The sequence below is a fragment of the Cucurbita pepo genome, chromosome LG04 (assembly GCF_002806865.2).
Source record: "Cucurbita pepo subsp. pepo cultivar mu-cu-16 chromosome LG04, ASM280686v2, whole genome shotgun sequence".
NCBI classification, from domain to species: domain Eukaryota; kingdom Viridiplantae; phylum Streptophyta; class Magnoliopsida; order Cucurbitales; family Cucurbitaceae; genus Cucurbita; species Cucurbita pepo.
In genome coordinates, this window is record NC_036641.1 from 10,556,261 (window position 1) to 10,583,501 (window position 27,241).

The 27,241-nt window shown below is 37.1% G+C and overlaps 6 protein-coding genes and 1 pseudogene across 11 annotated transcripts in view; 5 read left to right on the forward strand and 2 right to left on the reverse strand.

Moving 5' to 3' along the window:
* The first annotated feature begins 3,007 nt into the window (after positions 1 to 3,007).
* On the forward strand, positions 3,008 to 7,320 carry LOC111794103 (protein ECERIFERUM 3-like). Its single transcript, XM_023676242.1, has 11 exons — positions 3,008 to 3,270; positions 3,356 to 3,576; positions 3,654 to 3,889; positions 3,994 to 4,213; positions 4,459 to 4,586; positions 4,965 to 5,221; positions 5,304 to 5,411; positions 6,273 to 6,479; positions 6,567 to 6,677; positions 6,758 to 6,931; positions 7,023 to 7,320. Exons 1-11 carry the CDS (start codon positions 3,220 to 3,222, stop codon positions 7,185 to 7,187), a joined length of 1,878 nt encoding a protein of 625 aa, XP_023532010.1. The 5' UTR covers positions 3,008 to 3,219; the 3' UTR covers positions 7,188 to 7,320.
* An 88-nt stretch (positions 7,321 to 7,408) lies between these two features.
* LOC111794104 lies at positions 7,409 to 8,315 on the forward strand. Its single transcript, XM_023676243.1, has 2 exons — positions 7,409 to 7,861; positions 7,948 to 8,315. Exons 1-2 carry the CDS (start codon positions 7,546 to 7,548, stop codon positions 8,211 to 8,213), a joined length of 582 nt encoding a protein of 193 aa, XP_023532011.1. The 5' UTR covers positions 7,409 to 7,545; the 3' UTR covers positions 8,214 to 8,315.
* A 183-nt stretch (positions 8,316 to 8,498) lies between these two features.
* Positions 8,499 to 9,529, forward strand: LOC111794105 (transcription factor IBH1-like 1). Of its 2 annotated transcripts, none has more exons than XM_023676245.1 (2): positions 8,499 to 8,672; positions 8,803 to 9,529. In XM_023676245.1, the coding sequence occupies exon 2, from the start codon at positions 8,804 to 8,806 to the stop codon at positions 9,329 to 9,331; it is 528 nt and encodes a 175-aa protein (XP_023532013.1). In that variant the 5' UTR covers positions 8,499 to 8,672; position 8,803; the 3' UTR covers positions 9,332 to 9,529. The 2 variants fall into 2 exon arrangements, with proteins under 2 accessions (XP_023532013.1, XP_023532012.1); XM_023676244.1 differs by having other exon boundaries at positions 8,499 to 8,656; positions 8,797 to 9,529.
* A 2,324-nt stretch (positions 9,530 to 11,853) lies between these two features.
* On the forward strand, positions 11,854 to 14,430 carry LOC111793733 (VAN3-binding protein-like). Of its 4 annotated transcripts, none has more exons than XM_023675755.1 (8): positions 11,854 to 12,226; positions 12,317 to 12,388; positions 12,467 to 12,535; positions 12,785 to 13,163; positions 13,249 to 13,422; positions 13,553 to 13,602; positions 13,954 to 14,002; positions 14,092 to 14,430. In XM_023675755.1, exons 1-8 carry the CDS (start codon positions 12,038 to 12,040, stop codon positions 14,313 to 14,315), a joined length of 1,206 nt encoding a protein of 401 aa, XP_023531523.1. In that variant the 5' UTR covers positions 11,854 to 12,037; the 3' UTR covers positions 14,316 to 14,430. The 4 variants fall into 4 exon arrangements, with proteins under 4 accessions (XP_023531523.1, XP_023531525.1, XP_023531524.1 ...); XM_023675757.1 differs by having other exon boundaries at positions 12,797 to 13,163; XM_023675756.1 differs by having other exon boundaries at positions 12,323 to 12,388.
* Positions 14,431 to 14,640: 210 nt separating this feature from the next.
* On the reverse strand, positions 14,641 to 18,767 carry LOC111794081. Of its 2 annotated transcripts, XM_023676210.1 has the most exons (5): positions 18,365 to 18,767; positions 17,700 to 17,855; positions 16,864 to 16,959; positions 15,149 to 15,269; positions 14,641 to 14,979 (listed from the first exon to the last, which is right to left on the reverse strand). In XM_023676210.1, exons 1-5 carry the CDS (start codon positions 18,692 to 18,694, stop codon positions 14,813 to 14,815), a joined length of 870 nt encoding a protein of 289 aa, XP_023531978.1. In that variant the 5' UTR covers positions 18,695 to 18,767; the 3' UTR covers positions 14,641 to 14,812. The 2 variants fall into 2 exon arrangements, with proteins under 2 accessions (XP_023531978.1, XP_023531979.1); XM_023676211.1 differs by lacking the exon at positions 17,700 to 17,855.
* A 175-nt stretch (positions 18,768 to 18,942) lies between these two features.
* LOC111792375 lies at positions 18,943 to 23,588 on the reverse strand (annotated as a pseudogene).
* A 1,704-nt stretch (positions 23,589 to 25,292) lies between these two features.
* LOC111792353 (RING-H2 finger protein ATL13-like) overlaps positions 25,293 to 27,241 on the forward strand; it is a 5,561-nt gene continuing 3,612 nt past the window's right edge. The window contains exon 1 of the mRNA XM_023673756.1: positions 25,293 to 25,917. Coding sequence (XP_023529524.1) covers positions 25,532 to 25,917 — 386 coding nt within the window. The 5' untranslated portion in view covers positions 25,293 to 25,531. The remainder of the gene's footprint in view (positions 25,918 to 27,241) is intronic.

Below are 27,241 nucleotides of genomic sequence, written 5' to 3' on the forward strand. Positions count from 1 at the left end.
GTATATATATATATATATATATATATATATATATATATATATATATATATATATTTTTAAGCCACAAGGATATTTTCAACCATTCAATTCTTTTTAATCCAAATTATTACCTCTCGAATTCAAGTCACATTTTTAAAGAAATAAACCATTATTTCACTTATTGTATACTCGCTTTATGATTCTTTTATGTTCGAAATAATGGAAAGTTATTCGTGTTTGAAAAGATTTTACGTAACCGTTTAAGCTCTTATAACGTGTCTACTGGAGAGTGGTTTTTACATGTTCATAAGAAATGTTTTGTTATTCTGGTCAATGAATGTGGATCTGTTTTATATATGGTTGATCTGATCCGCCCAATATTCCCTTCCCACATCAAAACAGTTTTTCCATATATATTATGTTCTTAGAATAATAATGGAACTTATTGGTTAGGTCGTTGCAGAGGCTATGGTGGTTCTTAAGAAGTAATTCAAATCAGCTTTGATAAACAACTTAAAAACTCTGTTTGGTCTCAATAATTATTTAAATTATTATTTTAATTTCTCTCTCATTATTTAATGCGTGGTGACTTCTTAGTTAATAGACAAATATTGGTGACAAAATTAATTATTTAATTTAGAATGGTACGTTATATACGTAGAATTGCCCATTATTATTTAATTTTTNAAAAAAAAAAAAAAAAAAAAGACAAAGTAAAAATTGTTGTACGAGGTAGGGGTACGGTGCCACCTTTTTTAGTTCGAGCTGAGGCTGGTGCTGAAAAACAAGCTAAAAATAGGAGCCATGCTTAGAGCCTCAATTTAATTTAAATAAATGCATGGTGGAAATTATTTGCAAGTAGCCATATGCTATAATATGCTTACAATCGCAATTGGCCTAACCTCCTAATAAAATAGTCTTTTAAAATTTTCTTTTCACTTCTTTATATTCCTCTCTTTTCGTTATGCTCAACGTCTTTTTAGTGGTTTGTATGTCTAACAATTTCAACCGTTATTAAAAGATGTTGAAAAATTGAGATTTATTAATTAATGTTGCTTTTGAAATGTCTTTTACACACCAAAGATAATCAAGAGGAAGATAGAAAGTCCAACTTTCCTTTCCTTCTTTTAAACATTGCATTTCTACCATTGATTTGGTTATTATAAATTCAATTCATTAATGTGTTGATGATCCTATAGTTTCAAGATTTGACCGATACATATTTATTATATAGAGAGGCGATTGTGTTTAATGGTATATTTCGGGTGGAGGGTGGATGGTGGTTTGGAGTTGGGGTTATATGAATGTGACAAATTTATAAATAAATAAATAAATAAATGAATGAATAAATGAAGAACTATAGGTTATATTTTGATAATAATAATATATAATGAACAAACTTCTACTGCCCAACAACTGGGGATTCAATTATTTATGCGTGTGGAACAAAATGCTTGGTCATAATGAAAAGCTCTTACGTGGTTAATTCCAAATCAAATCAATTTTCATTTCAATTTCAATTTCAATTTCAATCACCAATTTTTATATGCTTTAATAAATAAAATAATAACTCTCTACAAAATTAGACGGGTTTCTACAATTATATGTTATTTATACGCCCCACCATCTCTCCTCTTTATTAATCTTTTATTCCACCCAAATTGAGATGCTACACCTACATTTATTCCCGTGTAATTTTTTGTTTATTGAAGGTATAATTTAGTATATAGTACCATATATGTCAAACAACCTTAATTAGTCATGTTGGTGTTATTCTATACCAATATTTTCAATCAAAATATAAGCTTTCTATCTATCTTAGTATTAGTGCGTATATTTTTTCTTGTGGATACTAACATTTAGTCTGGTCCTTCCTATTACACTTTAGATCGTTATTAAATCGTTATTAAATGTTGTTAAGAAAGAAAAAAACCAAAGAATGAATGATTGAGGCAGAAAAAAAATGTTGCACGTGTGAAAATAATTTTATTTTATTTTATTTTTTAAATTTGAAAAAATGATGGTGTTAGGGTTAAAGTTAGGTGGCGTAGGTGAGTGAGGTAGGTCACGAGCCACGCCTAACGCTATGGGCCAAAAGCTATTATTCTCCGACGAAAACCGCCCATTTACCACACTATCCCCAATCACAATCGCCGCCCTCTCCATATAAGGGAGCGGCAAGTCTGGTGTGACTATATATATATATATATATATATATATATATATATTTTTAAGCCACAAGGATATTTTCAACCATTCAATTCTTTTTAATCCAAATTATTACCTCTCGAATTCAAGTCACATTTTTAAAGAAATAAACCATTATTTCACTTATTGTATACTCGCTTTATGATTCTTTTATGTTCGAAATAATGGAAAGTTATTCGTGTTTGAAAAGATTTTACGTAACCGTTTAAGCTCTTATAACGTGTCTACTGGAGAGTGGTTTTTACATGTTCATAAGAAATGTTTTGTTATTCTGGTCAATGAATGTGGATCTGTTTTATATATGGTTGATCTGATCCGCCCAATATTCCCTTCCCACATCAAAACAGTTTTTCCTATATGTTCTTAGAATAATAATGGAACTTATTGGCTAGGTCGTTGCAGAGGCTATGGGTGGTTCTTAAGAAGTAATTCAAATCAGCTTTGATAAACAATCCAAACCGCCTAAAAGCAACCCCTACTGTCCCAACCATATTAAGCATTAAATTTTTAGGAGTATTATGGCATCACTACAGCTGTGCCACTCTACGGGTTTGGACAGGAGGCGCGCGTATATGCCATGGATTTTAGGCCTCCACGGGCTCTACTTAAACTACATCATATCCATACCCATAACATGTATGTATGTATGTATGTATGTATACATGCATGTGTGTACGAAGAGAAATGGGAGTAGTAGTGCAGGTACTTGGTCGGGTCAACTTCTGTTGCAAATCGCCGATTTGGTTTGTTCATAGCATTTATAAAGGGTGCCCACAAGGGAGCTGGACCAACAATTTTTGTTTTCTTTATATATATATATACACACACACACACTTAGTCTGATCAAAGCGAGGGCGAGGGCGCTTTGGGACAATTTGGAGAAGCAAGTGGAAGATCTTCCTTTCCCTACAACAACATCAGAAGATTCATAGTTTCAGGCCTTTTCCTTTCTTTCTTTGAAATCTTCCTTTCCTTAAGGGGTAGAAAAAGACACCTAACTACACCAACTGAGTTCATTTGGGATTTACCGAAATGGTTGCTCCATTATCATCTTGGCCATGGGACAACTTTGGCATCTTCAAGGTATTTTTGGAGGTTAAATTTGATGAAACCATGGAATTTTAGTATTGGTAGATGAATTTGTTTATACTCTGAATGTATGGTGCAGTATTTGCTATATGGGCCATTGCTTGCAAATGGGTTATACTCGTTACATGTAGAGGGGAACATCACGAACAATTGGTGCCTCCATATTCTTTTTCTCTGTTTTCTCAGAGTGGGAGTTCACATAGCATGGAGCTCTTACAGCACCATGCTTTTCTTGACGAGAAACCGCAGGATTCTCCAACAAGGAATTGATTTCAAGCAGATTGATATGGAATGGGAATGGTATGGAATTGCTTTTGTTTTCAATTACTTCATATGGGGTTGGGGAAAAAAGCTTAAAGATTCAAACTTTTTTTCAGGGATAACTTCTTACTACTTCAAGCTCTAATGGGTTCCTTGATGGTGTACCTGTTTCCTTCTCTTGGATATCTACCGCTTTGGAACGCAAAAGGGTTAATTGCAGTTCTGATACTCCATGTGGGAGTTGCAGAGCCTTTGTTTTACGTGTTGCATAGATACTTCCACACTAAACACTATCTTTTTACTCATTACCATTCTCTTCATCATTCTTCTCCAGTCCCTCAGTCCTTCACAGGTGACCCAATACTTGACAAACATAAATCCCTTTTGGTTTATTTTCATTTCTCGTCTTGAATCTCTCAAAGTTTTGTCTTTTGTGTTTTGTTTTTTCCAATAAAGCTGGAAACGGGACAGTTCTGGAACATCTTGCATTAAGTATGGTAATTGGAGCGCCAATTTTTGGACCATGTCTTCTGGGGTATGGATCAACGGCCATGATCTTCTGCTACGTTTTGATATTTGACTTTCTCAGATGCTTAGGGCTTTCCAATGTTGAAATTGTCCCACATCGGCTGTATGAAGCAATTCCAGTTTTTAAATATCTTCTCTATAATCCAACGTAAGTACTCACTGTTCTTCACCCCATTATCGATGAAATTAAATGCCTTTGTGGATTCTTGACACATCTGCCTCTTCGTGTTGCATAAATCGCTTTCATCATGCTTGAATAAGGTTTCAAAACACAACATAAAAAGAAAAAAAGAAGATTTTTTTTTTTTTTTTGTTTTTTTTGTTTTTTGTTGCTGTTTTTACCGGTGGTTAAAGCTGAAAGGCGATTGATTGGCGTTTATGGACATTTTTAAGGTACCATACACTTCACCACACAGAGAAGAGAGCCAATTTCTGCCTCTTCATGCCTCTGTTTGATGCCATCGGAAACACAGTTGATGAGAAGTCATGGGAATTACATAAAGAGATAAGCTCAAATGCAGGTCCGTTTCCCTTTCTCTGTCTTTTGCTATCGATGTTTGATATTTGTGGATATTAATTGCGTAACTAAATGGGGGGTTTTGGGGTTTTCAATGCGCGTTTTTGTTTCACTTTACTATCCGATTCAATCCTCATTATTAATGGGTAGTTACAACCTCTCATTAAGTGCTTAACCTCATAAAGATGCGCCTCCTCACGTTAACGCATTCAAAAAGCTTCATATATTCAAGATTTTTGGATGAGAAAGCATTTATTATGTTGCCAAAATCTACTATTCACCAAAACTAATATCTAACTCTCTACACGTTCTTCAACTTTAAAGCTTAGTGGCTGTATTTTTGATGTAATGAGGGGTTTAATGACAATAATAATGAATGCAGGAAAAAACGGGAAGGTGCCTGATTTTGTGTTTCTGGCCCATGTGGTGGATGTTTGTTCATCAATGCATTCGCCATTTGTATCAAGATTCTTTGCTTCACACCCTTATGTTACAAGGTTGTTCTTGCTTCCAGCATGGCCCACTACCTTCATAGTGATGCTTGTGATGTGGGCAAGATCAAAAACCTTCCTTTACAGTTTCTACAACCTTAGGAATTCGCTTCACCAGACATGGGTGGTTCCAAGATTTGGATTTCAGGTCATTTGTTTAATAATCATCTCCAAGTTTGGATTTTTAATCTCTGGGTTATATGAATGTTAATAAATTTGGTGTTTGGCAGTATTTCTTGCCATTTGCAAAAGATGGCATCAACAAGCACATAGAAGATGCAATTCTGAGAGCTGACAAGTTGGGGGTTAAGGTCATCAGCCTTGCTGCACTAAATAAGGTAGGGGTAGGAGGCTGTGCCTTTATTTCTTTTGTCAAGAAGTTTAATGTAACTCTGATCATCTCTGAATAGGGTTGGTGACGGAAATTAATGACTTTCAGTCGGTTTAATCTTCGTACCCGTTTGTGTAATGTTCAAAGCCTATCGCTAGCAGATATTGTCTTTTTTGGGATTTCCCTTGCGAGCTTCTCCTCAAGATTTTTAAAATGGGTCTCTTAGGGAGAGCTTTCTCACTCTTATACAGATTGTTTCGTTTTCCTCCTCAACCGACTTGCGATCTCATAATCCACTCCCTCTGTGGTCCACCTTTTTCGTTGGCACTTGTTCCCTTCCCCAACTAATGTGGGGTCTCACAATCCATCCCCTTCGGGACCTAGTGTCCTCACTGACACGTTTCTTTCTCCAACCGATGTGGGATCTCACCATCCATCCTTCTTCGAAACCCAACTTCCTCACTTACACACGTTCCCTTCTCCAACCGATGTAGGATCTCACAATTCACTCCATTTGAGGCCTAGAGTTCTCGTTGGCACTCACTCTCTCCTCCAATCGATGTCGGATCTCACAATCTACTCCACTTCGGAGCCCAGCATCCTCATTGACACTCATTCTCTCGAATTGATGTGGGGACCCCCCAACCACACCGCCCTTTGGGGCCCAGTGTCCTCGGTTGGTGAAGAGTCACATTTTTTATGAAGGCGTGGGATCCTCTCCCTAGTAGATGCGTTTTAAAAACGTTAAGGGAAAACCTGAAACAGAAAGTCTATAAAGGACAATATCATCTTAAGAGTGGCTTTGTTTTAGTTATTTACCTCATATATAATTAACACTTTAAAGATTTAACATTTGGCTTGTGGACAGAATGAAGCTCTAAATGGTGGGGGCACACTTTTTGTAGAGAAACATCCAAATCTTAGGGTAAGAGTTGTGCATGGCAATACCCTAACAGCTGCTGTCATTCTCCATGAAGTTCCAAAGGATGTCAAGGAAGTGTTTCTAACTGGAGCCACTTCCAAGCTTGGAAGAGCCATCGCCCTCTACCTCTGTCGAAGGAAGGTTCGAGTCCTTGTAAGTTTCTCTTACGCTGCATTAACAAATTAATCCAAAACTGTATTAGATGCTCTGTTTTTCAACATTTCCCCCTCCCCCCTGTAGATGCTTACACTTTCCAAGGAAAGATTTGAGAAAATTCAGAAAGAAGCCCCTGTGGATTGTCAAAACTACTTGGTTCAGGTGACCAAGTACCAAGCTGCCCGCAGTTGCAAGGTAACTAACATTAATTAAAAAAAACAACAACTTGCTAATTAAGATATGGTTGATGTTGATGTGTTGTCAAACTCCATCAGACTTGGATCGTTGGGAAATGGATCACTCCAAGAGAGCAGAGTTGGGCCCCAAAAGGAACTCACTTCCATCAATTTGTAGTCCCTCCCATCTTGGCTTTTAGAAGAGACTGCACCTATGGCGACCTCGCCGCCATGCGCTTGCCTGACGACGTCCAAGGCCTTGGCAACTGCGAGGTATATCAGTTTATATCATTTGGTTTGTTATGATACCATATTAAATTATAACAACTCACCAAGGTGGTTGTGTGTTTGTTTGTTTGGGCAGTATACGATGAGCCGAGGAGTGGTGCATGCGTGTCATGCGGGCGGGGTAGTGCACTATTTGGAAGGATGGACTCACCATGAGGTTGGGGCTTTGGACGTCGACAGAATCGACCTTGTCTGGGAAGCCGCTCTAAAACATGGCCTAAAACCAGTCTCATCCAAATAACCGCCATTTTTTTTATGTGTGTTAAAATTGTTTGGGATTTTACATTACGAATCAAACAAATGTGGTGTAGTTCTTTCTCTTATTATGTTTTATATGATGAATAAAAGATTAAAGAAAAAAACGAATCCACCAATATCAAATGAAAGTGGGCCTTTGAGCCCATGAATCCACCAGGCCCGAATTGATTTTAGCTTATTCCTACGTGTCGAACTCTCGGATCCTCCAATATTCCTGGCACACCCCTGTTCCAGCACGTGTATCATCGTCCCTCAAAACCCAACCGCCGAAGCACAATCTAGCACCATTTCGACTCTGTTTCTGGGTGTTGGGCAAAAAAGAAGAAGAGAAAATTAAAGGGATGGCGAAGGAAATGATGCATGTTGAGAGTGGCGGCGGGAATGTGAAGAAGAGAATGATGAAGAGGAGGAGGAAGAAGAAAAACATTCACAAAGTGATCGATTATCTGTTATCTGATTGCTACTTATTTGCTCCTCTAATTTCTCCTTCACCCTTCAATTCTTATCGCGCACCCAGAAAAGGTTCATCCTTCATCTCAGATATCGAATTTAGGGAACGCCCAAAAGATCACCGGAGTTTTCTCAAGAAGATGGTGGATTATTTGAAATCCGATTGCTACATGTATGCTTCTCTCGTTGCACCACAATCCTTCAAAGGTACTTAAACTCCTCCTTTATACACAACGATTGTGTGTGTGTGTGTGTGTGTGTGTGTGTGTTTGACGAGTGCACTACAAATACAGGGCGTGCTGGGTATGTAAAAAGGGTAGTAACTACGGAAGTGTCGGCGAGAAGATTAATTCTCAGAGGGGACGAAGTTATGAGTGAATCCGCTGCGAACATGACTAAAGAGAGGAGAATTTGCAGCACTGATTTAATGGAAGCGGAGGTTGTTATGGATCAACCAAATGCGACAAGAAAGGAGCCACCTTTCTCACTCCACATGCCTGCCACTCGATGCTCTGTTCGCAATCAAAACACGCCTCGGCCTATTCGTATGGCTTCATAATGGACCCTCTCCCCTGTATTTGATAATATGTTTCATTTTGACTCTAATAATAAGTCTATAGTGTTGAATATATATAGTTTTGAGGTTTAATTATGAATGGCATGATACATGGAGGGTTCTGTTTTTTTGGTGTGTCAGAAATTGAGGCTTCATGTACCATTACTGACACCCTACTCTGTTAAAGACGAGGCGCAAATCACGTGCTGTCATTACCTTCTATCTTCTTCTTCTACTAATCTTCCTCTATACATATTGTAAAAAAATTAACATTTTTTTGGGGTATAGGGTTTGGTGGTGGGACATGGAACTCCACGTGCTTGCATGTGCCATGTCTCTCTCTAAATGCCCCACCATTGCTCTGCTTTAACCACATAAATTCGTTTCTGCACATTCTTCTGTTTCTCATGCTTCCCTCTTCATTTCTCTCTCAATTTTACACTTTTCATCACTTTTTCTCAGGTATGTTCATTTTCTTCTTCTTTTTTCCTTTTTTTTTTATGCACAACCCATGAATTAAATTCGATTCAATCTCCGCCCAACAATTCATTGTTTTGTCTGTTTGTAATATATATGTATGTTACAATATCAGAATGCGCAATCCCAGTTCTTTAAAACGAGAATTCTTGAAGAAATGGATGATGGGTCTTGAAATATACACAACTTCCAACAAGAACATGACGGTCACCCAGAGAAAAAACGCCATAAAATTATCCGCAGATTTAGCCTTGGCCTCCTCCAGAAACTGCGCCACTCGGTGGAGTCAAGCGCTCATCGCCGCCACCTCCGTTGACGACGGAAGCCGCCTCGTGGCCGACGTCCTTCTGGGCCGGACTATTAACCCCAAAATTTCGCGAATTATGTGGAGTAGTGGGAAGATTGTCAAAAGAAGCCGCCGCGTGCAGCGGATGAGAAGAAAATGGAAGAAGCCGGCGGCGGAGTTGATTGCGAGAAAGTTGGTGCGGAGAAGAAGGAAAGTTCTTCGGGGATTGGTTCCGGGAGGTGAATTTATGGATGAAATTTCATTGATAGAAGAAACGCTAGACTACATATCCGCGCTTCAAGCTCAAGTGGATGTAATGCGATGCCTTGCAACTGCATACATAGCATCATCATCATGAATACCCAAACATAATTATAATCAAACCCCCCTTTTGTTTTGCACATATATGTAGAGCTAAATTTGAGGTTAATGTTAGTGGTAGTTTGGGATCATTTTGTGAGTTTTATGTACATAATAAATGTTTATGTAAGTTAAGACAAATATGAATTTGTTTGGTTCAAAGTTTGAAGCATTTATTTGTGTATTGAATGTGGCGTGTGGATTCCATAATGGAGCATTTAGTTAGGGAAGAAGGCCAAATCCAAAGCCGATAGTGTTCATGCATGTTGGAGAATGAGTGTATCGTGAGTTTCTTCAACATTATTCTTTTGGCATAATGTTTTGTTCATAAATGCTCAATCTTGATAGCGTGACAGCACGTTGTTAAATTATTGGGTTTCTAATTGGTGTGGTGTTTGAATTCAAAGCTTGGAGTTTGATCCATGTCTAGTTTCAATCTGGGTTTTTGTGTTGTTTGAGTCATAATATATGCTTGCTTTCATAGCTATTTAGGTAATGAAAATATAATGCTTTTTATAGAGGGATATTTGGGAAATAGTTATCAATCTGACCTTTTGAGTAAAGAGTTAGAGTCAATTACGTCAAATGTAATGTTGTATGTTGCTAAAATGGTCGTCTTACAATGACATACAAGAAAAAACATTAGTCGAGTGTGTCTGTCATTTTTTACAATTTTTCTTTTGTGGTCGTCTGATTTCTACACATATATTAAAGACATTGAAAAGAAATACTGTATAGTGTGTGAGATCCTACGTGATTAGATAGGGGAACGAGTGCCAGCAAGGACACTAGCTGGAGAAGGTGGATTGTGAGATCCCACGTCTGTTGGGGGAAGAACGAAACATTCTTTATAAGGGTGTGAAAACTTCTCCCTAGCAGAGCGTTTTAAGAACATTGAGGGGAAATCTAAAAGAAAAAAACCCAAAGAGGATAATATCGGATCGTAGCGGGCTTGAGCTGTTACACACTGCTAACATATATTGTCCGTTTTAGCTTATTACGTATCACCGTCAACATCGCGATTTTAGAACGTGTTTACTAGATAAATGTTTCCACACTCTTATACGTAATTTTTCGTTCTCCTATCTAATTGTGATGGAACCTCACAAATACATGAAAAGATATAAGTTGAAGAATGATACGTATTCGATGGATTCTTATACTAAAGTGTAAAACATATTATGTTAAAGACGGGATAGATTCGATTAAATTATGGCTTTTAAAAAAGTTATATCATAAAGAAAACGACATTATGCATTTTAGAGCGAGATCCAAAATTGATTTTGACTTATTATAAATATCAAACAATGAGAACAGAAAATAATAATTATAATATTCTGTGGTTTTAGTATCCGATAAGAAAACGAAACAAGGATATACACGCTCCATGGCCCATGTTTTGTCCCAAACATGATGGACCAGTCATCATTCAATGGGCCATAAACAAAACCTTAGGCCCATATCGATTTCTAATGAAATGGGCCTATGCATATACTAATTTTGATTAGGTTCAACTATACTTTTCCAACGATTTCATGCTTGATATTTATTAATAAATAATAATATTATAATATTATTAACTAACTTTATATTTAATTTTTTTACTTAGTTATATTAAAAAAATTAATAATACATAAACAGTGGTGTTATGTCACTTCATATAAATGCCGAAATAGAATAGAACCAAAAGAATGTGGAAATGTCTCTATTATTGGGAGCATGTATGGTTTTGGACTTCACACCACCACATAAATTACCTTATATTTTTTATAAAATAAATAAAAAAGAAATTTGATTGTTAATTAATAATATATATATATACACACACGATACAATGATTGAGATTCATGCTTCGTTATCATAATCTTAAATAAATTAAAAGAGAGTTTCGACATAATGAACGAATTTTTTTAGTCACATGAATATAATGATGATATGAGACGACACCTTTAACCAAATCTTTCTCCAAAAGTGGATGGAGGGTTAACAATAATTAACACAAACCCTTTTCTTAATTGTAAAGTAATTAAGATTTAAATAGTTAGAGTATAATGATGGGATGATGCCCACATTCCTTTTTTTGAAGAAAAGAAAGCAACACACACATCAATCATGCATGTCTGCAATTACTTTTAACGAAGATATAAGTTGTCCCTAGAAAGAAGCATGGTTTGGTTATTATGGGTTTTTATGAAAATTTATAATGAAGGGGGTGTGGCCCTTGGACAGCTCTTGCAAGCAAAGATACCAATGCAGCAGCAGCATTTAATGCTGCTTTTTTGGTGCATACCTACACCCTCTATGGTTTAGATTTAAAGGACATTGGTTGGTATAAGCTTTATAAATGGTTTTATCCCACAGGCCCTTTCCATATATATATATATATGCTTCTTTAGTGGTCGCCATGTGTTTACCATATTCATATCTTTTCTATGCAATATAATATGTCCAAACACACCCTTTCCATCTGTCAAATCCCCTCCTCATCCATTTACATTTAACTATTTCATTGCCTTTTTTTTTAATTTTATTATTTTACCCCTTTTAGATATATAATATCCTTTTACGTGGTACGGACCATGTTTGTTTACTGTGTCAGAGACAGGGGAGAAACTGGGTTATATATGGGGTTTGTGCAGCGCAGCATAAGAACTGAACTTCCTCTCTCACCTCACCTGCTTACAACTTCTGATTATTACTCCAAATGGAAGCCAATGGGAATTTGAGTAGTGCTTCTGCTGCACATCCTGAGACAATGGACGTGCTTTCACGAGCTTGGTGCAATTTTGCTGTTCAAACTCTTAACCCTGAGCTGCAACCTGATCAATCTCTTGCTCTTATAGACACCCCCATCAAAGATCTTGATGTTACCCTAACTTCAGATCCTTTTCCGGTGAGAAAATTCAAACGAACCCATTTCTTGTTTTTGTTTATTTTTTTTACAAACAGGGAGATGGAAGTAATTAATGGGGTTTCTTAATAGATGCAGAACGTGGAGAAACCTCTAAAGATGGAAGCAGAGTCCATACCACCGTGGAAATCAAATGATATGAAGGTAACCAAATTGCTTGTGGTTTGGTTTCATTTTATTAAATACACAAAGATTCTTAACTTTTTTCTTTTCTTTTTTCAGTCGTTCATATGGATGCAACAAGCAATGCATCCGGAGTTGAACTACAGTAGTTATTTCCGAAAGAAATGGGTAAGTCTTTCACTTCATGGAAGAAGAATTGATGTGAACAGATCTCACCAAAAAGAAAATGGGTATTGAACTATTGATTTGAACACTAATTAATATGTTATGATATGGACAAAAAGTAGCGACAGGACCAAGAGAACTTGACCCCCAAGATTCATGGGCCAAAGAAATAGTTCATATATTTCATAAAAAGTAATAATAAAATTATTAAACTTTTGAACTCTTAGTTCACATGTTCGTATTTAAATTCAGTGTACATTGCAGTTTCAATGGAAAATCGTGCCATTCAAGAACTTGTCGATAAAGAAATGGCTAAAGGAGATAAGACAGAGCAGAAAAGAAGAGGATAGGCTTCAGAGGGCTGAAATTCATGCAGCTATATCCGTGGCAGGTGTAGCAGCTGCACTTGCGGCGATTGCAGCCGACACCTCGAGATCAAGAGATGACAACTCAGACTGCGGCGCGAGGGATGCTGCTGTGGCTTCTGCAGCCGCATTGGTGGCTGCACAGTGCGCACAAGTGGCCCAAGCAATGGGCGCCAAAAGGGAACAGCTTACCACTGTAATTGGGTCAGCCATGAGCAGTATCACAGGCACTGATATTCTCACACTCACAGCTGCTGCAGCTACATGTATATACTTTATAAATCTGAGCTATAATATCTGGCTGTTGTGCTTGTTGTGTAGTTGAATTGCATAATGTTTTTGTGTTTGCAGCCTTGAAAGGAGCGGCCACGCTTAAAGCAAGATCTGAATACAGAAACAAGTCAAGTGGAGTTGCTTCTGTGCTACCTATAGAAGACAACCATGAGGTTCAGATTGATTTCAATCTTGAGAAATCAAGATCCACGCTCGCTAAAGGTGTTCTTCTCAAAGTTGAGTCCCCAAATGGTAAGATCACAAATACTTCAAATCACAAACCTTTGAAGTACCAATCAAATCTTTATTTTCTTTCACTAAAAAAAGTTTTTTTTTTTTTTTTTTTTTTTTTTTTTTTTTTTTTTTTTTTTTNTTTTTTCAGGAAAGTACAAGAAGAGATCCATCTCTATCATCCAAAACAGTGACACCAAGGTTTGATTCTCAATTCTTCATAGGTTTCATGAAATAATCTCATGTGTACCTGCTTTGTTGATCATAGAGTACATTCACCGCTAGCAGATATTGTCTTTTTTAAGTTTTCCTTTTCGAGCTTCCCCTCAAGATTTTTAAAACGTTCAGCTAGAAAGAGATTTTCACTTTTGTACTTTTTGAGCTCTCTCATTCGGATTTCTCCTCAAGATTTTTAAAACGCGTCTACTAGGGAGAGGTTTCCAGCTTTCCCTTTCGGGCTTCTCCTCAAGGTTTTTAAAACGCGTCTGTTAGGGAGAGGTTTCTACACCCTTGTAAAAAATGTTTTGTTCTCTAACCCCATGGATTTTGCAGGTAATTTTGAAGGTAAAAAAACTCAACATGTTGAAGACCAAACAAGAAAGTAAGTCATTTTCACTTCAAAATACCATTCATTTGAACTTCGAAAGGGCTTTGAGTCCATAATCTTAACTGCTAAATTATTGTATCCAGGCGTTGTGTTGGATATGTACATTGAGCTGTACAGACATGAAAATGAAGATGATGAGGACAACAATGAGGACGAGGAGAGTAATACATGTTATCTCATTGTGTTGACTACAAATAAGGGCACATTCAAGCTAGATATGGAGAACGATTATCATAAATACAAGATCTGGGCAACCACCGTAAATCAAATGCTCATGCTTTCTGCTCATTCTTTCACAAGATTATGAACTTTTCTATTTTCATGTTATGGTGTTGCTTTATGCACAATGCTATGTTTCCATAATTCTATATTTGTAATTTAATTATATTGTGTAATTAAATTTGGTACATATTTTCATCTAATATCATATCATAATTTTGCTTTCTTATATAGAAATGTGTGTAAATTATCTCCTTCAACCTCTCAAGAAATAATGTCACATGCCAATTTTCGTTTTTTAGTAAAGTCGAACGTATGTCTATAGTCCAAGTAACCATGTTCCAATAATGTTATCAAGATGAATATTTAGCTCATATTCACTACTTTATAAATAGTATCATTAATATAGAGAGTTGTCAATTCAATATTTTCATGCTATATTATGAATTATGGAGAGGGACAACATATCCACAGAATTTTACAATGAATAGAATTGTAGTAAATTAAAAACAGAAATGATCTGTGTACCGGTAGAGAGAGAAAATTGCACGTAAAATTATGAGCAGAACTCTATTCAGTGCAATATCAGAGAAGTTCTGAGAGAGTAGTCCACAGGAGAATCCTGCGTGGTCGATCTAGAAACCTGGCTTGCCAAGCAGGTTCGTCACTTTCATGGACAAAACCACTCTTCAAGTAGAGGTTCTTTGCAGGTTCGTTGTCGAAAGCTACGTGGACATATAGATCACTGATGCCTAAAACATTAAAACATTGTATCACAAATGACAGTTTTTCATGGAGAAGTGTCACCATAAACGCTAAGACCACACTCTAAAACAGAAGCCATAAAGATGGAGATGCTGATAATTCATAAAGATCATGACCATATTTAACATGAATGAAATTGTGTCACAAAATGGTTACCCCAATCTTCCGCAATTGTCTTTGCCTTTGCAACAAGTGCAAAACCCAACCCATTTCTGTGCACTTCCTTGGCAACACATACATTGCTCAGATATGCCCTTGCGAAATCGGCCCCAATTCCCTGTTGGAAAAATATTTAAGAAATACTTTATCATGAAAAATCAACTCACGACCTAGAATCAGATCTATGTCAATACAAGGTTCAGATAAATTGAAACATACAGTTCGTGAATGAATTTGGAAACGATGTATGAATTCTAGAGTGTGTCAGGAACATTTCCAGTGAAATGTCAAACAAGGGTGTACTTAATTGGAGACAAACCTCACTAGTCATTGAAGATTACAGGAAACAATAGATGATGTGGAAGGATGTGCAACTGCAAAGTGTGCCTGCCCGTATGTGTTTTCTTTAAAAGAAAGGGTAAGAAACAACTCTCAAATGAATGAAGGACTACAAAAGGAATGGAAGAAACCAAGCACAATCAAACCAAAAATAATAAATGGAATCCCTGTTAGTTAGCTATTAGAATGAAATAGAGACCGGAAGACGCAACATCAGAAATTTATGGACAATCTGGCCGACTCCAGGCGATAGTTCTATCAAAATGGAGAAAGCAATCAATGAATCATATGTTGAGATAGTAGAGTTGGAGTTCAAGTTGAAAATAAACTGAGGAAGCTACTAGCCTTTTGTATGGTTGAAGACTTGATTCTTGAGGTGATAATTCTCATGACAGAAATTAATATTTGAGTTCAAAATCAGTTAAAGACACTCTTTACAAAGTTATCTTTTCATCCATGATGTGACCGAAAAGGCTAGCGAATCAGATAGCTCTTCATCTTATAAAGATATTTCTAAATGGAGAGATATCCTTTATTCTGATTTGAAGGAGCCCTTGCATTGCTTAACCTTCGCGTTACACTGCATGGCAAAAGGCCTTTCGAGTGTTACCCAGATCTCAGTAATACTGCAATTACCAACCTCAGACTACACAGCCTCAGTAATTTTAACAACTAAAAACAGGAGACAAGTAATCGATCCTAACAGTTCCAGAGTGAGTATTCTTGGCTGATGTACTGTTGTCATTCTCCAATTCAACCAAAATTTGACCACCTATTCAACTTTCTAGGCCAACACTCTTATCATCAATACGGCCTGATCATGCCTCAATAAGAAATTGTCATCCAATAACCTCTCGTCATTCTGAATTGAGTGAAACTGACAATGCTTGATGTTAGTGCAGCCAGATTATAAGATCAAGGATTGGACGAAATTGAAGGTGATAAAGTCTTTCGAGTGTTAGCTGCTATAGCTTACAGAAGAATATTCTGCGAAGGCTTTGTTCAACTTCAAGTCCTACTCTGCTATTCACACATATGAAGCTCTCCCTTATATTACACGTTCAAATTAACCAACCTGGTTTTTCAATAACAATAATAGAACACATACTGTCCAATGATCTGAATAATGAGAAACACATGGAGCTACCAAATTCTGATAAAAAAAAACAATCAAGAGCTAAAAAATTCCAGTTTTTGGATAATAAATTATAGTCAATATTTTGAATCCACATTTTTCACGTTAAACAGAAATTGGGCCAAGAAGGTGACTCTGATTTTCGTAGATAATAATGAGACATGTTCATGACCAATTATTCAAAAGAGTGAAAAACATAATTTAAGAAACTAAAGAATTAAAGAAATTGATCATTTACCTCAGGTTTCATTCCCGCTATTTCATCTGGAAGCCTTATACACTGATTAAGGTCAAGTGACCCAACAACAACTCGGTCCTCTCCATCATCAGAAAACTAAGAGAAAATGATAATAAAATAAATAAATAAACGATTCGAGATCGGAACAAAGTAGAACTTGTAGAACTGATATAGTGTAAACTAAGACATGAAATGTTGCATAATCTTCTTCAATCAACTAAAAATCAACAGCAGCAGGAAAGGATAAAACATGGCCAGAGCATTACAAATAACATTCTAACTTTTTTGCATTAGAAGATCCTGCATTTACATAAAGAGGAAAAAGTAGCCAATATACTTTTTTTTTTCAATCTGCCTAATTCCTTTCCCACCTCTGATTATGCCTCTTGTGAGCCCACATCTCTTTTTCAGGTATAAGATTTTTTTTTTCATAACTTTGGTATGCATACATTATCAAACAACATTGCTTCCAACGCATTCACTATCTAAACATGTCTAGCACCACAGAGGCAATTCACCTCATGCGATCTGAGGCTGCATGATTAATATACGTGCCTTGCTTGTCCTGCAATATCAGCTAGCTTTCTCTTTTCCATTGCAAACGAAGAAAAGAAATGACGTCTTTAATTTTCTGAAATGAAGGCTATTTCTTCAATCAACCTCTTCATTTTTCATTATCTCATACTTCTCAACACCATTTTTCGTGTATAGAAAACGTAAGAATTTACATAACCCACAGAACTGATTGAAACTTCAAAGTTTGAAATTCCTAAAGTGATCTAGGGATGGAGTACATACATACTATTCATATGGGAACGATGAAGAAATAAACGGACCTTACATGTTGAACATAAATCATCGGCTAGGGTTGATATTTCGGCTAATGGAAGAGTAGCATTTATGCAAGATACTCTCTTAAAGCTAACCCTTTTTCCAGCAATACGTTCTTGAATTGCTTCATATTCGTTCTCTGCCAAGTACCTCTTATGATCCTAATAGAACTTGACAAAGAACGAATATGAAGCAATTCAAGAACGTATTGCTGGAAAAAGGGTTAGNAACGGAGAGCAAGAAATACTACGTGAAAAGTGAAGTCTTAATCACGAGGGATTTGAAATGGCATTTAAGACAGGCCAGCCTCACGTTTCATTTATCCATCTCTATCGTTTTTCTTATCTACAATTCCCTTCTATCTCAAGAATCCACGAGTGTTCTCTCCATTCGAGTCCATTATCAATATACACAGCATATTTGTATCCACAACTGATGAAAGTATACAAATGTGCACTCAATGATGTTCTCAAGTTGTCGATAATGATACTCTAAGATAAAATACCAAATTGATAATTTGGTCTCCAGTTCTCAAACACTTGAATAAATTGACTCCCGATAAATTAAAACATTAAAAAGAAAATTGCTATCAAATTTTCATACATTCAAATCTTAGCCCCAGAACTCACACGGAACTTCCAAAAGATTTCAATTGAATTCAATGACTCACGTCGATGTCATAGGAATCGGGGCGGAACTGATTAAAGGTGCGAACGCGAAGACAAGCAGCAGCCCAAAGCTCATCCTTGGAGGTAGCTTCCGAGACCCTCAACTTAGATTTGTCAACTGTGATCGTCCGTTGGTGGGTGGAAACGTTTGAGACTCTAATGGGTGGAGGACAAGGAAAACAGGTTGCAGGAACGGGTAGTTGGGTTGTAGGGAAAGAGAAAGAGTTGGAAGAGAAGAATGAAAGCCAAGAATGGGAGGAAGATGAGGATGATGAAGAAGAAGGCCGATGATGGCGCCAAGCGCAGAGAGGAAGAGATGAGAGGACCGCCATCCCTCCTTCGCTCTATGATCGTGTGGTTAGAATATGGATAATGCTGCCAATTCTGTAATTCCGATCTCTTTTCTCTATTATTTTATTTCAGACACAAAGACTTATTTGTCTTTTCACTTTTAGAAATAAATAAATATTTTCCTAAAATTGTAGCTATTGCATTTGCCTCTCTAAAGGCCAATATTAGAAATGTGAAATTTTCAAGACTTATATGAACAAATTCACTCATATAATTTAATCAAGAAAGATTGAAAGAAGCATAAACAAGATCCAAATATTATCAGGCATTCACTCCAGGGATTACATAATGATTAGCTCCAGAAGGGAATGACCCATGGGAACTTGATTGCCGGAGCCCAGGCCTTCAATATGTGGCCAAGTGGTTCCCGCAAGTTCCGGTTGGCATAGCATGGAACTCAAGAGTGGCATATATCCGGAGTTTTTCGGCAGGCACTGATTGAAGGAAGTCTCAGGCAGCAAAAGGAAACCCCCAGAGGAGTATCGTGAGCACGACACAACTCGTGCGATCGGAGCTGGGTAGCTAAGGGGGTAGGTTTTGATGGTGTCTCTTGAGAGCATTGGCATATTGGAAGTGACAAGCTTGTTCTTGCAATCTCCTTAGCCATGCGTACTTTAACTGGAAGCTTAACGAAAGAGACTATGCCATTGCGGCAGAGGGAGCAAGAAACTGAACCTGGAGGGCCACGAGCAAAGGTTGTCCCACGGTTTGTACAACAGAGGTATAAGGCACATCTTGTGCAGAATTCATGATCACAACCTGCAGGGGATTCAACTTCTTATCACCCTTCAACAACCCCACATACCAACAGCCTGGGCTAAGTATATAATTTAGCTACTCATTAATTTTCTCTCTCTAGTATTTCAAAAGTTTGGTTTCAACCAAATCATTACCATCACACCACTTTAAAACTCACTAACAATATATTTTATTAACCGAGCTAGATGGAAATAACCCATGTTTTAGGCATCCAAGTTCAATTTTTTGCCCATACTTTAGCAAACTTATTAAAGCTTGAATGGAATGATTAGGCAACAGAAATGATGCTTTACATAAGCTAGGTTATGAAAGTTCAGAAAATAAGAATATCACAATGGTCTAATCAAGTACATGATATTGTAAAGGTAATGATATATATACCTTCAGCAGCTACCGCACACTTCCTCTCCAAACAGACAACGCATGGATCCTGGCATCCGGGGGCAGATTTACTACTCCATCCATATTCTCTGCAAATGGATCCAAAAGCAATGCAGAAATCAATTTTGTTCATTATGCCAACATTCTAAATCAACTGGACGCCAGACTTGCCCTATATGGAAACAGAAAACAAACTCTCAGCTTGTTCTATGATTTTCTAAACCATTTACATTTTAGTAGAACAACTTATGTCTTCAATATCTTGTTCTGTGCCAACCCAATCAATGTGAGGTTAGCCTTGAGGGGGCAGAGTGAAGAACTGTAACAAGAATGCCAGAAGCATATATTCCATGATGTAGTAACCAAAAGTTGCCAATATTGTCAAGAAAGTTGGTGGCTCCCGAATAAACGAAGAGTTCGTCATTTTATTTTCCACGAATAAAAGTTGCTTTGTTTAGAAGGAAAGAAACGATGAATGGTGAACATTACCATCTCAATACGTGTTATATAAGCGTTAGGAGATTTTAGGAAATTTTCCATGAATAAAAGCATAATCCATCTAGATACAACTATCTGAAATCAGAAATAGAATAGACATGTTTTAGCAATAACTCGTAGAAAAGCCAAAATGCTCTTGTTCTCTGAAGTTCGTCTAAACTCTAGATTCCAAAGAAATAGTAAGCATACTGGACAATCACGATGGATACGCTTAAAGAAGTTATATGCTTGCATTCATCATTGTGTGAAGGATGAGCAGTACAGGGAAATAACAAATACCTAGCAATTTGAACAATACTCATAAGGGGCAGCGACAGGTAATGAGAGGGAGTAAGTTTTGGCCGGTCTATAGGCTCTGTGCTGAGAATGTCCTCAAGCCAACCTTTATGCCATGAGCGAGCAACCATCAATGGTGTCCAACTGCGTTATTGATATGAAGGGAATGACCCATCAGTGTCATAATAATACCCTAAACTTTTATTCTAACACCATTCCTATCAAATTCTTCACGGCCACTACTGCTTTCAGTTTCAGTTTAAGGAACGGATCCCGGATATGCCCAATTAATTAAAAGAACCTAAGCTCATTTCTTAAAACTAATTTCTTATGAGTAGTTCAGAAAGATTGCAAAATACAAAGAATAATCCAAGACTAGTACGTACCCATTTTCATTTTCAGTGGTCAGACTGGCACCCCTGACGATCAAAATCTATACGAATAGAAAATTCAAGTCATAGCCTCAAAGAGTAAAAAAATGCATTCGTTTAAACTGATTCAGATTTTTTTTCTTCAAATGAAGTACATACTTGACAACATTTGGCATTACCACCGCATGCAGCATAATGAAGAGCTGTGCTCCCAGCACCTATTGGAGTTGCAACAGACAAGCTACTTGTATCATCGCAAGGGATAAGAAATCAAACTGTTCAACAACCACTTCTTTCGATTTTTATCACTTTGCCCACAAGATAGAAGGATATGGTAGCATACTTTATAGGTTAAAAAAAGTATTTCATTTGTCTGCCACTTTATTTCAACATCCCATGAGCATGCTAATTCTGGACTTTATATGACCATAGAAACATATCTAAAACGTAACGCCATTAGTTCAGAATCATGTTTTGTTATTGTGAAAAGGAAGACTGACAGATTTGTGAAATGGTAAATTAGGAAGAAAAATAAAGGCTAACATGAAAAAGAAGGTCTCAATTTTTTTAAAATTTTCCTTTTTGTTTTTAGTCAAAGAGAAGGCAGAAATTCAAAGGGAGAAACCTATAAGATCAATTACGGTTCCATCGCCCACAGTCACCTCAGAAACAGATGCCCCAAATTCCAGAAGTAACTGCACGCTTTCAACTTGCCCATTAAGGGCTGCCATGTGTAGAGCGGTAATGCCACCATCTGCCGGTTGGTTAATAATCTGAGACAAGGCCCTAAAACACAGAATCAGGAAGTCAATGAACCATCTAAGCATTTCAACCTGGAAATTCTTGAATTTGACATGTACCTATGATCAAACTCTGAGATTGATTCTTCATCGTCCGTTACTTTACTCATTATATCCCTTAAGTTTGGCATGCTTGGAATATAATCAGCAAGAAGAAGCCTGATGCACCGGGAGTGACCATTTGAAGCAGCAAGATGAAGTGCAGTCCCTCAGTTCAAATAATCTGCTTTATGGACCTAAAATGTGCAAGAAAGTTATGAATGACTAATAAGTTGCTCGCGCTATGCACCAGAGAGCTAACATGAAAGATAAATTTCTCACGTTGGCTCCAAAAAGTACTAAAATCAAAACAACCTCCCAGTGACCCTGTTGACAAGCTTGCATCAAAGCAGTCTGTTGAAAAAAGTAAGGAACCCAACGATGAACTCAAGATACAATATGAATTTAATCTTGAAACGCAAGAATTACATCTTAATGGCTAAATAGAAAAGATAATCACGTGTAGTAGAAGATGAAGTGTTTGTGTGTGTGCGTGTGTGTATAATCACAAGCGCGCTGGTCCCTGAAAGAAAAAGTGTAAAGAATGTGAAGAAATTGCAATACCTGACCCCTATAGTTCCTTAAATTAATATCAACTCCTGACTGAAGCAAAAGTTCCACTATCTGCAAGCATGTAAAGGACAAGCACAGTGACAATAACCAGTGGGATTCTCTAATCTTAAACGAAGTGAGACCAGCTTCAATAACATTATTAGCAAGCATTTGAAGAGTGAGAACCTCATGATGTCCGTGAGCTGCAGAGTAGTGGAGGGGGGAATTGCGCACACCAAACGTTGAGTAGCGAGCCAATCGTGGATTATACTCCAACAAAGCCTGTGCTTCTTGGAAATCTCCATCTCTTGCAGCTGAAACTAAACGTTCCCCAGATGCAGAACATCCAAAGGAGTTTACCACAGCACTTACAAGTTTCATCGTATTCACTAATGTTTGAATCCAGAACTGAGGAACTAATTTTCAGAAAATAATAGCTTTAGAGCTCCAGAAAGCTCTTTAAACATGATGATCTCCTTCGATTGTATTTAATAGCAGAGCCAACCCAACTCAAAATATTCAATAGCAGAGCCTACTTCCCAATTTCTATCAATAACAAAAGAATTTCCAAAGACCAAGGCTAATTAGTTCTCATCCAATGAAGAATATCAGGCTCTCAAATCCAAATTTACCTAAAATGTAAAAACTATTTTGAAATATGCCTCCAAGTAACATAGAAATCACTTTCACCTGGAAAACTCTGCAACTTCTCGGAGAAGATAGCCTAAGAACGAAGCAAAATTATAATGATCACAGAAGAATGTCGCGACATTAAACGATAATTGCGAAAAGTAAGAACGAAACGTGAATACGAAATCACAAGTGGGGAAACTGTTTTGATGGAGACGAAGACCTTTTCCTACAATCTCAAACAAAAACTTACAAGAAAGCTGTGTCCCAATGATCATATATTATGTCCGGTCAACTAGGTAGTTGAATTGTTCTTTTCCTCTCCAGGCGTTGTCCCCCGCGGGGGCCTTTCCCTCTGTCAAGATCACTTAAAACATTCTTCAGTCCACCGATTTCTCTGGTCGACTCGCTTGATTCTCTCAAGGAGTTCCAAATGATTGCTTCCCTCCATTTTCTGGATTTCGCCATAGTTATTCATACCTCGTAGAATTCGTGTGGAATAGCGAATCGAACACTCAAGACTTCAATTTCGGCGCCAAAATCTATTTACACTCGTGAAAGACGAGGGCAAATTCAAATAGTCCATAAATTCTGATTAAATAATAATGAAAAAAAATTAAAAAAATGTCATTTAAATGAATAATGAAACCTTGTAATTAGTTAATATATATATATGAAGAAGAGATATTGGTCAACAGGGGGTTGTTCAACGTTTCATAATAATGGAAAAAACGGAGCGTCGTGAGCTTTTATTAATAAGCATGAAAAGGAAAAGAAATATAAAAAGTTGCCATGTGGGACATGGGATTTATTTAATCTTTCCTATCCCAACTCATCATTCCCAAAGTTTGACTTTTTATTTTTATTTTTTAATTTTCAAAAATACTTTTATACAAAATTTGTTTGATTAGTTTACTAAAACGATTATACTAATATCAAATTACAATTAAGTTTATGTTTAAAATAATATTTGATAGTTGTCGTCGGAATTAGTCACTGACAATATTTTTTTAAGGTAGTCAGTCGTTATACGTTTTAACATATAAACAATTCTTCTTATAATTACCAAATTCGATGTTTTATTTAAAAAAATAATGGCCATTAGAAAGTAAAAACTTAAACACAAACATATACCTTCCTGCACATGCAATTGATTGATTTTTAATATTTGATCTTATTAATCATTATAGACTAAACTAAGTATTTAATTAATTCCAATGTTGATTAAATAATAATCATATCTATTAAAGTCTGGTCCAAATATAAATTTTATTTATTTTTCTTATTTTTCTTTTTTATAATATTGAAGTTTCTTTAATAAAATAAATTATGAGACTTTTAATGTGTATCTAACCGCCTTCATTTTACCAAGTCAACAAAAATGAACAAAATAATTAAATTTAGTCTTATATTTACTTATTCTTATCTTATGTTTTAATACTTATTCTTATCTTATGTTTTAAGTTAAAGTTTTAAATTGTGCATTTATGTCAAAATTAAGATAAATTTAGAAAGACAGTCATAAAATATAATATAATCTGTATCAAAAAGTGAAATTTTTGAATACTGGATCCACGTAAAGAAAGTATTCGACAACATTTATTAAAAAAGTAAAATTTTCGCATAATATCCCATCCACAAATGTAAGTACTTAAGGTAGAGTGAGCATAACTTAAATTTAAAAAGCCCTCAATCACACATTAAAATTGACCATTTGAAGGGTTTGATTTGAAGCAATGGAGAGTGGAGGCAGGGCACATGATTTAAATTTGTTTGGACTCATCTACCACGCAAAGTCAAAAGGAAGGTTAGCACCACAATTGAAAGAAGCAGACAAAAAGGTGGAGAGGCCCTTCTATAAGGGGTGTCTGTCCCTGTATAAAAAGTCAAGTGCCAAAATCCAACACAAAAGTTCAATTAAAAATTGTCATTTTCCTTCACCCCCCAATGGAATACCCTTCGTCTCAAGAAAACCCTTTTATTTTAAGTAGGTTTTGAAACAGGACCACTGGGAGTAAATTTATAGGATGGATTACAGATGCATCGTTTCCAGCCGGGGTATGCCTGCTGTGCTGCAAACCAATTCAATGAAGTCAGTAAATTAAGTAAACTCCCTTATTTTACTTGTAATTGAAATCATTGCAATAATTGCGTTCTTGTTTTGTATCCCAGAAACAGCCTGCAAACTGACAGTCAAACCTTTTTAGCCACTGATCTGAGATCTAATCTTTTTCTTAAAACNCGAAGTAAACTCCGTTATTTTACTTGTAATTGAAATCATTGCAATAATTGCGTTCTTGTTTTGTATCCCAGAAACAGCCTGCAAACTGACAGTCAAACCTTTTTAGCCACTGATCTGAGATCTAATCTTTTTCTTAAAACACTTTTATTACCCTCTTCTCATCTCTCCATCTGTCCCATTTATTTCGTTTTCTGATCTCTCCAACCCATTTGACTCGCACACCCCAAAACCAAGGCTGTGTGAAATGAGCTCTTTTTTTCTTTGATTAACATGGATTCACTGCTTCTCCAAGTAAACGGAAGATTCTTCCCTTCGCCGCCACAGCTACAGCCTTACTATCTTGATGCACGGCCTCCTCCTTTTGCCCAGCCGAGTGGGTTCAACTTGGAGAACAAGGTGAGTCCAAGTATACTCCTCATCATAATCATTCTAGCTATCGTCTTCTTCGTCTCTGGTTTGCTTCATCTTCTCGTGAGATTCCTCTGGACTCCCCCATTACAGAGAGACCCTGAAAGTTCAGACAATGTGACTGCCTTTCAAGGTCAATTACAGCAGCTCTTTCATCTCCATGACTCTGGGGTTGACCAGTCCTTCATTGATACACTTCCTGTTTTCCATTACAAAGCCATTATTGGATCCAAGTCCCCATTTGATTGCGCTGTGTTAAGGATAGTTGATCGTTCATTATAAGGCAAATATCTAGATATTTGCCTTACATTACGGGTTACCATATTTGCCCTCTTATTAAAGGCAAATATATTGCATTCATTTATTATTCTTTCCTTTTATTACTATTTCCATATTATTTGTAATTTACCATATTTCTGTATCCTGTAAATGATTATAAATAAGAGAACTCTCACCCCCATTTAGGTGTGGTGATTCAGCAAACATTCTCATGGTATCAGAGCCCTTTCGGTTTAACAACCTTGATCCTTTCTTCTCTATGGCTTCCGAATCTTCTTATCATCTTCTTCCTTTCAATACTCTAATCCATATGATCACCATCAAACTTTCTTCCTCCAATTATCTTCTTTGGAAAAGCCAACTTCTCCCTCTCCTTGAGAGTCAAGACATGCTGGGCTATGTCGATGGAACTATGGTTCCACCACCTCGCTTTGAACCAGAAACCTCTTCAACACTCAACCCCAAATATTTGGCATGGAGAGCAGCCGATCAACGACTTCTCTGTCTCCTGCTCTCCTCTCTCACTGAGGAAGCCATGGCTGTTGTCGTTGGTCTCTCTACTGCACGTGATGTTTGGCTTGCGTTGGAAACTACGTTCAGCCATCAGTCGAAAGCTCGTGAACTGAGACTCAAGGATGACTTGCAGTTGATGAAACGTGGCACCAAACCTGTTGCTGAGTATGCCCGTGCCTTCAAAAAAATTTGTGACCAACTTCATGCCATCGGCAGACCGGTCGAGGACATTGATAAAGTGCACTGGTTCCTTCGTGGACTCGGCACCGAATTTTCAGCTTTTTCTACTGCTCAGATGGCTCTCACCTCTATCCCCTGTTTTGCAGATTTAGTCTCTAAAGCTGAAAGTTTTGAGTTGTTTCAGCTCTCCCTTGAGTCCTCTAACTCCACTCCTACAGCATTCACAGTCACTAATCGTGGTCGCACCCATGGAAGCCACCCTGCTTCCTTTACCAACCAGCGAGGTCGTTCTTATTCTCACAAAAACAACTCTTTTAATCGAGGACGAACCCACTCAAGTCAAGGTCGTCGACCACCTCACTGCCAAATATGCCGCAAAGAGGGCCATTATGCTGACCGCTGCAACCAACGGTATGTTCGACCTGATTCTTCTCATGCTCACCTTGCTGAAGCCTTTAACACGCCATGTTCGATTGCTAGACCCGATGCTGCTGATTGGTTTCTGGACACTGGAGCTTCGGCCCATATGACTGCCGACCCATCTATTTTGGATCAGTCTAAAAATTACACGGGTAAGGACTCTGTGATTGTAGGAAACGG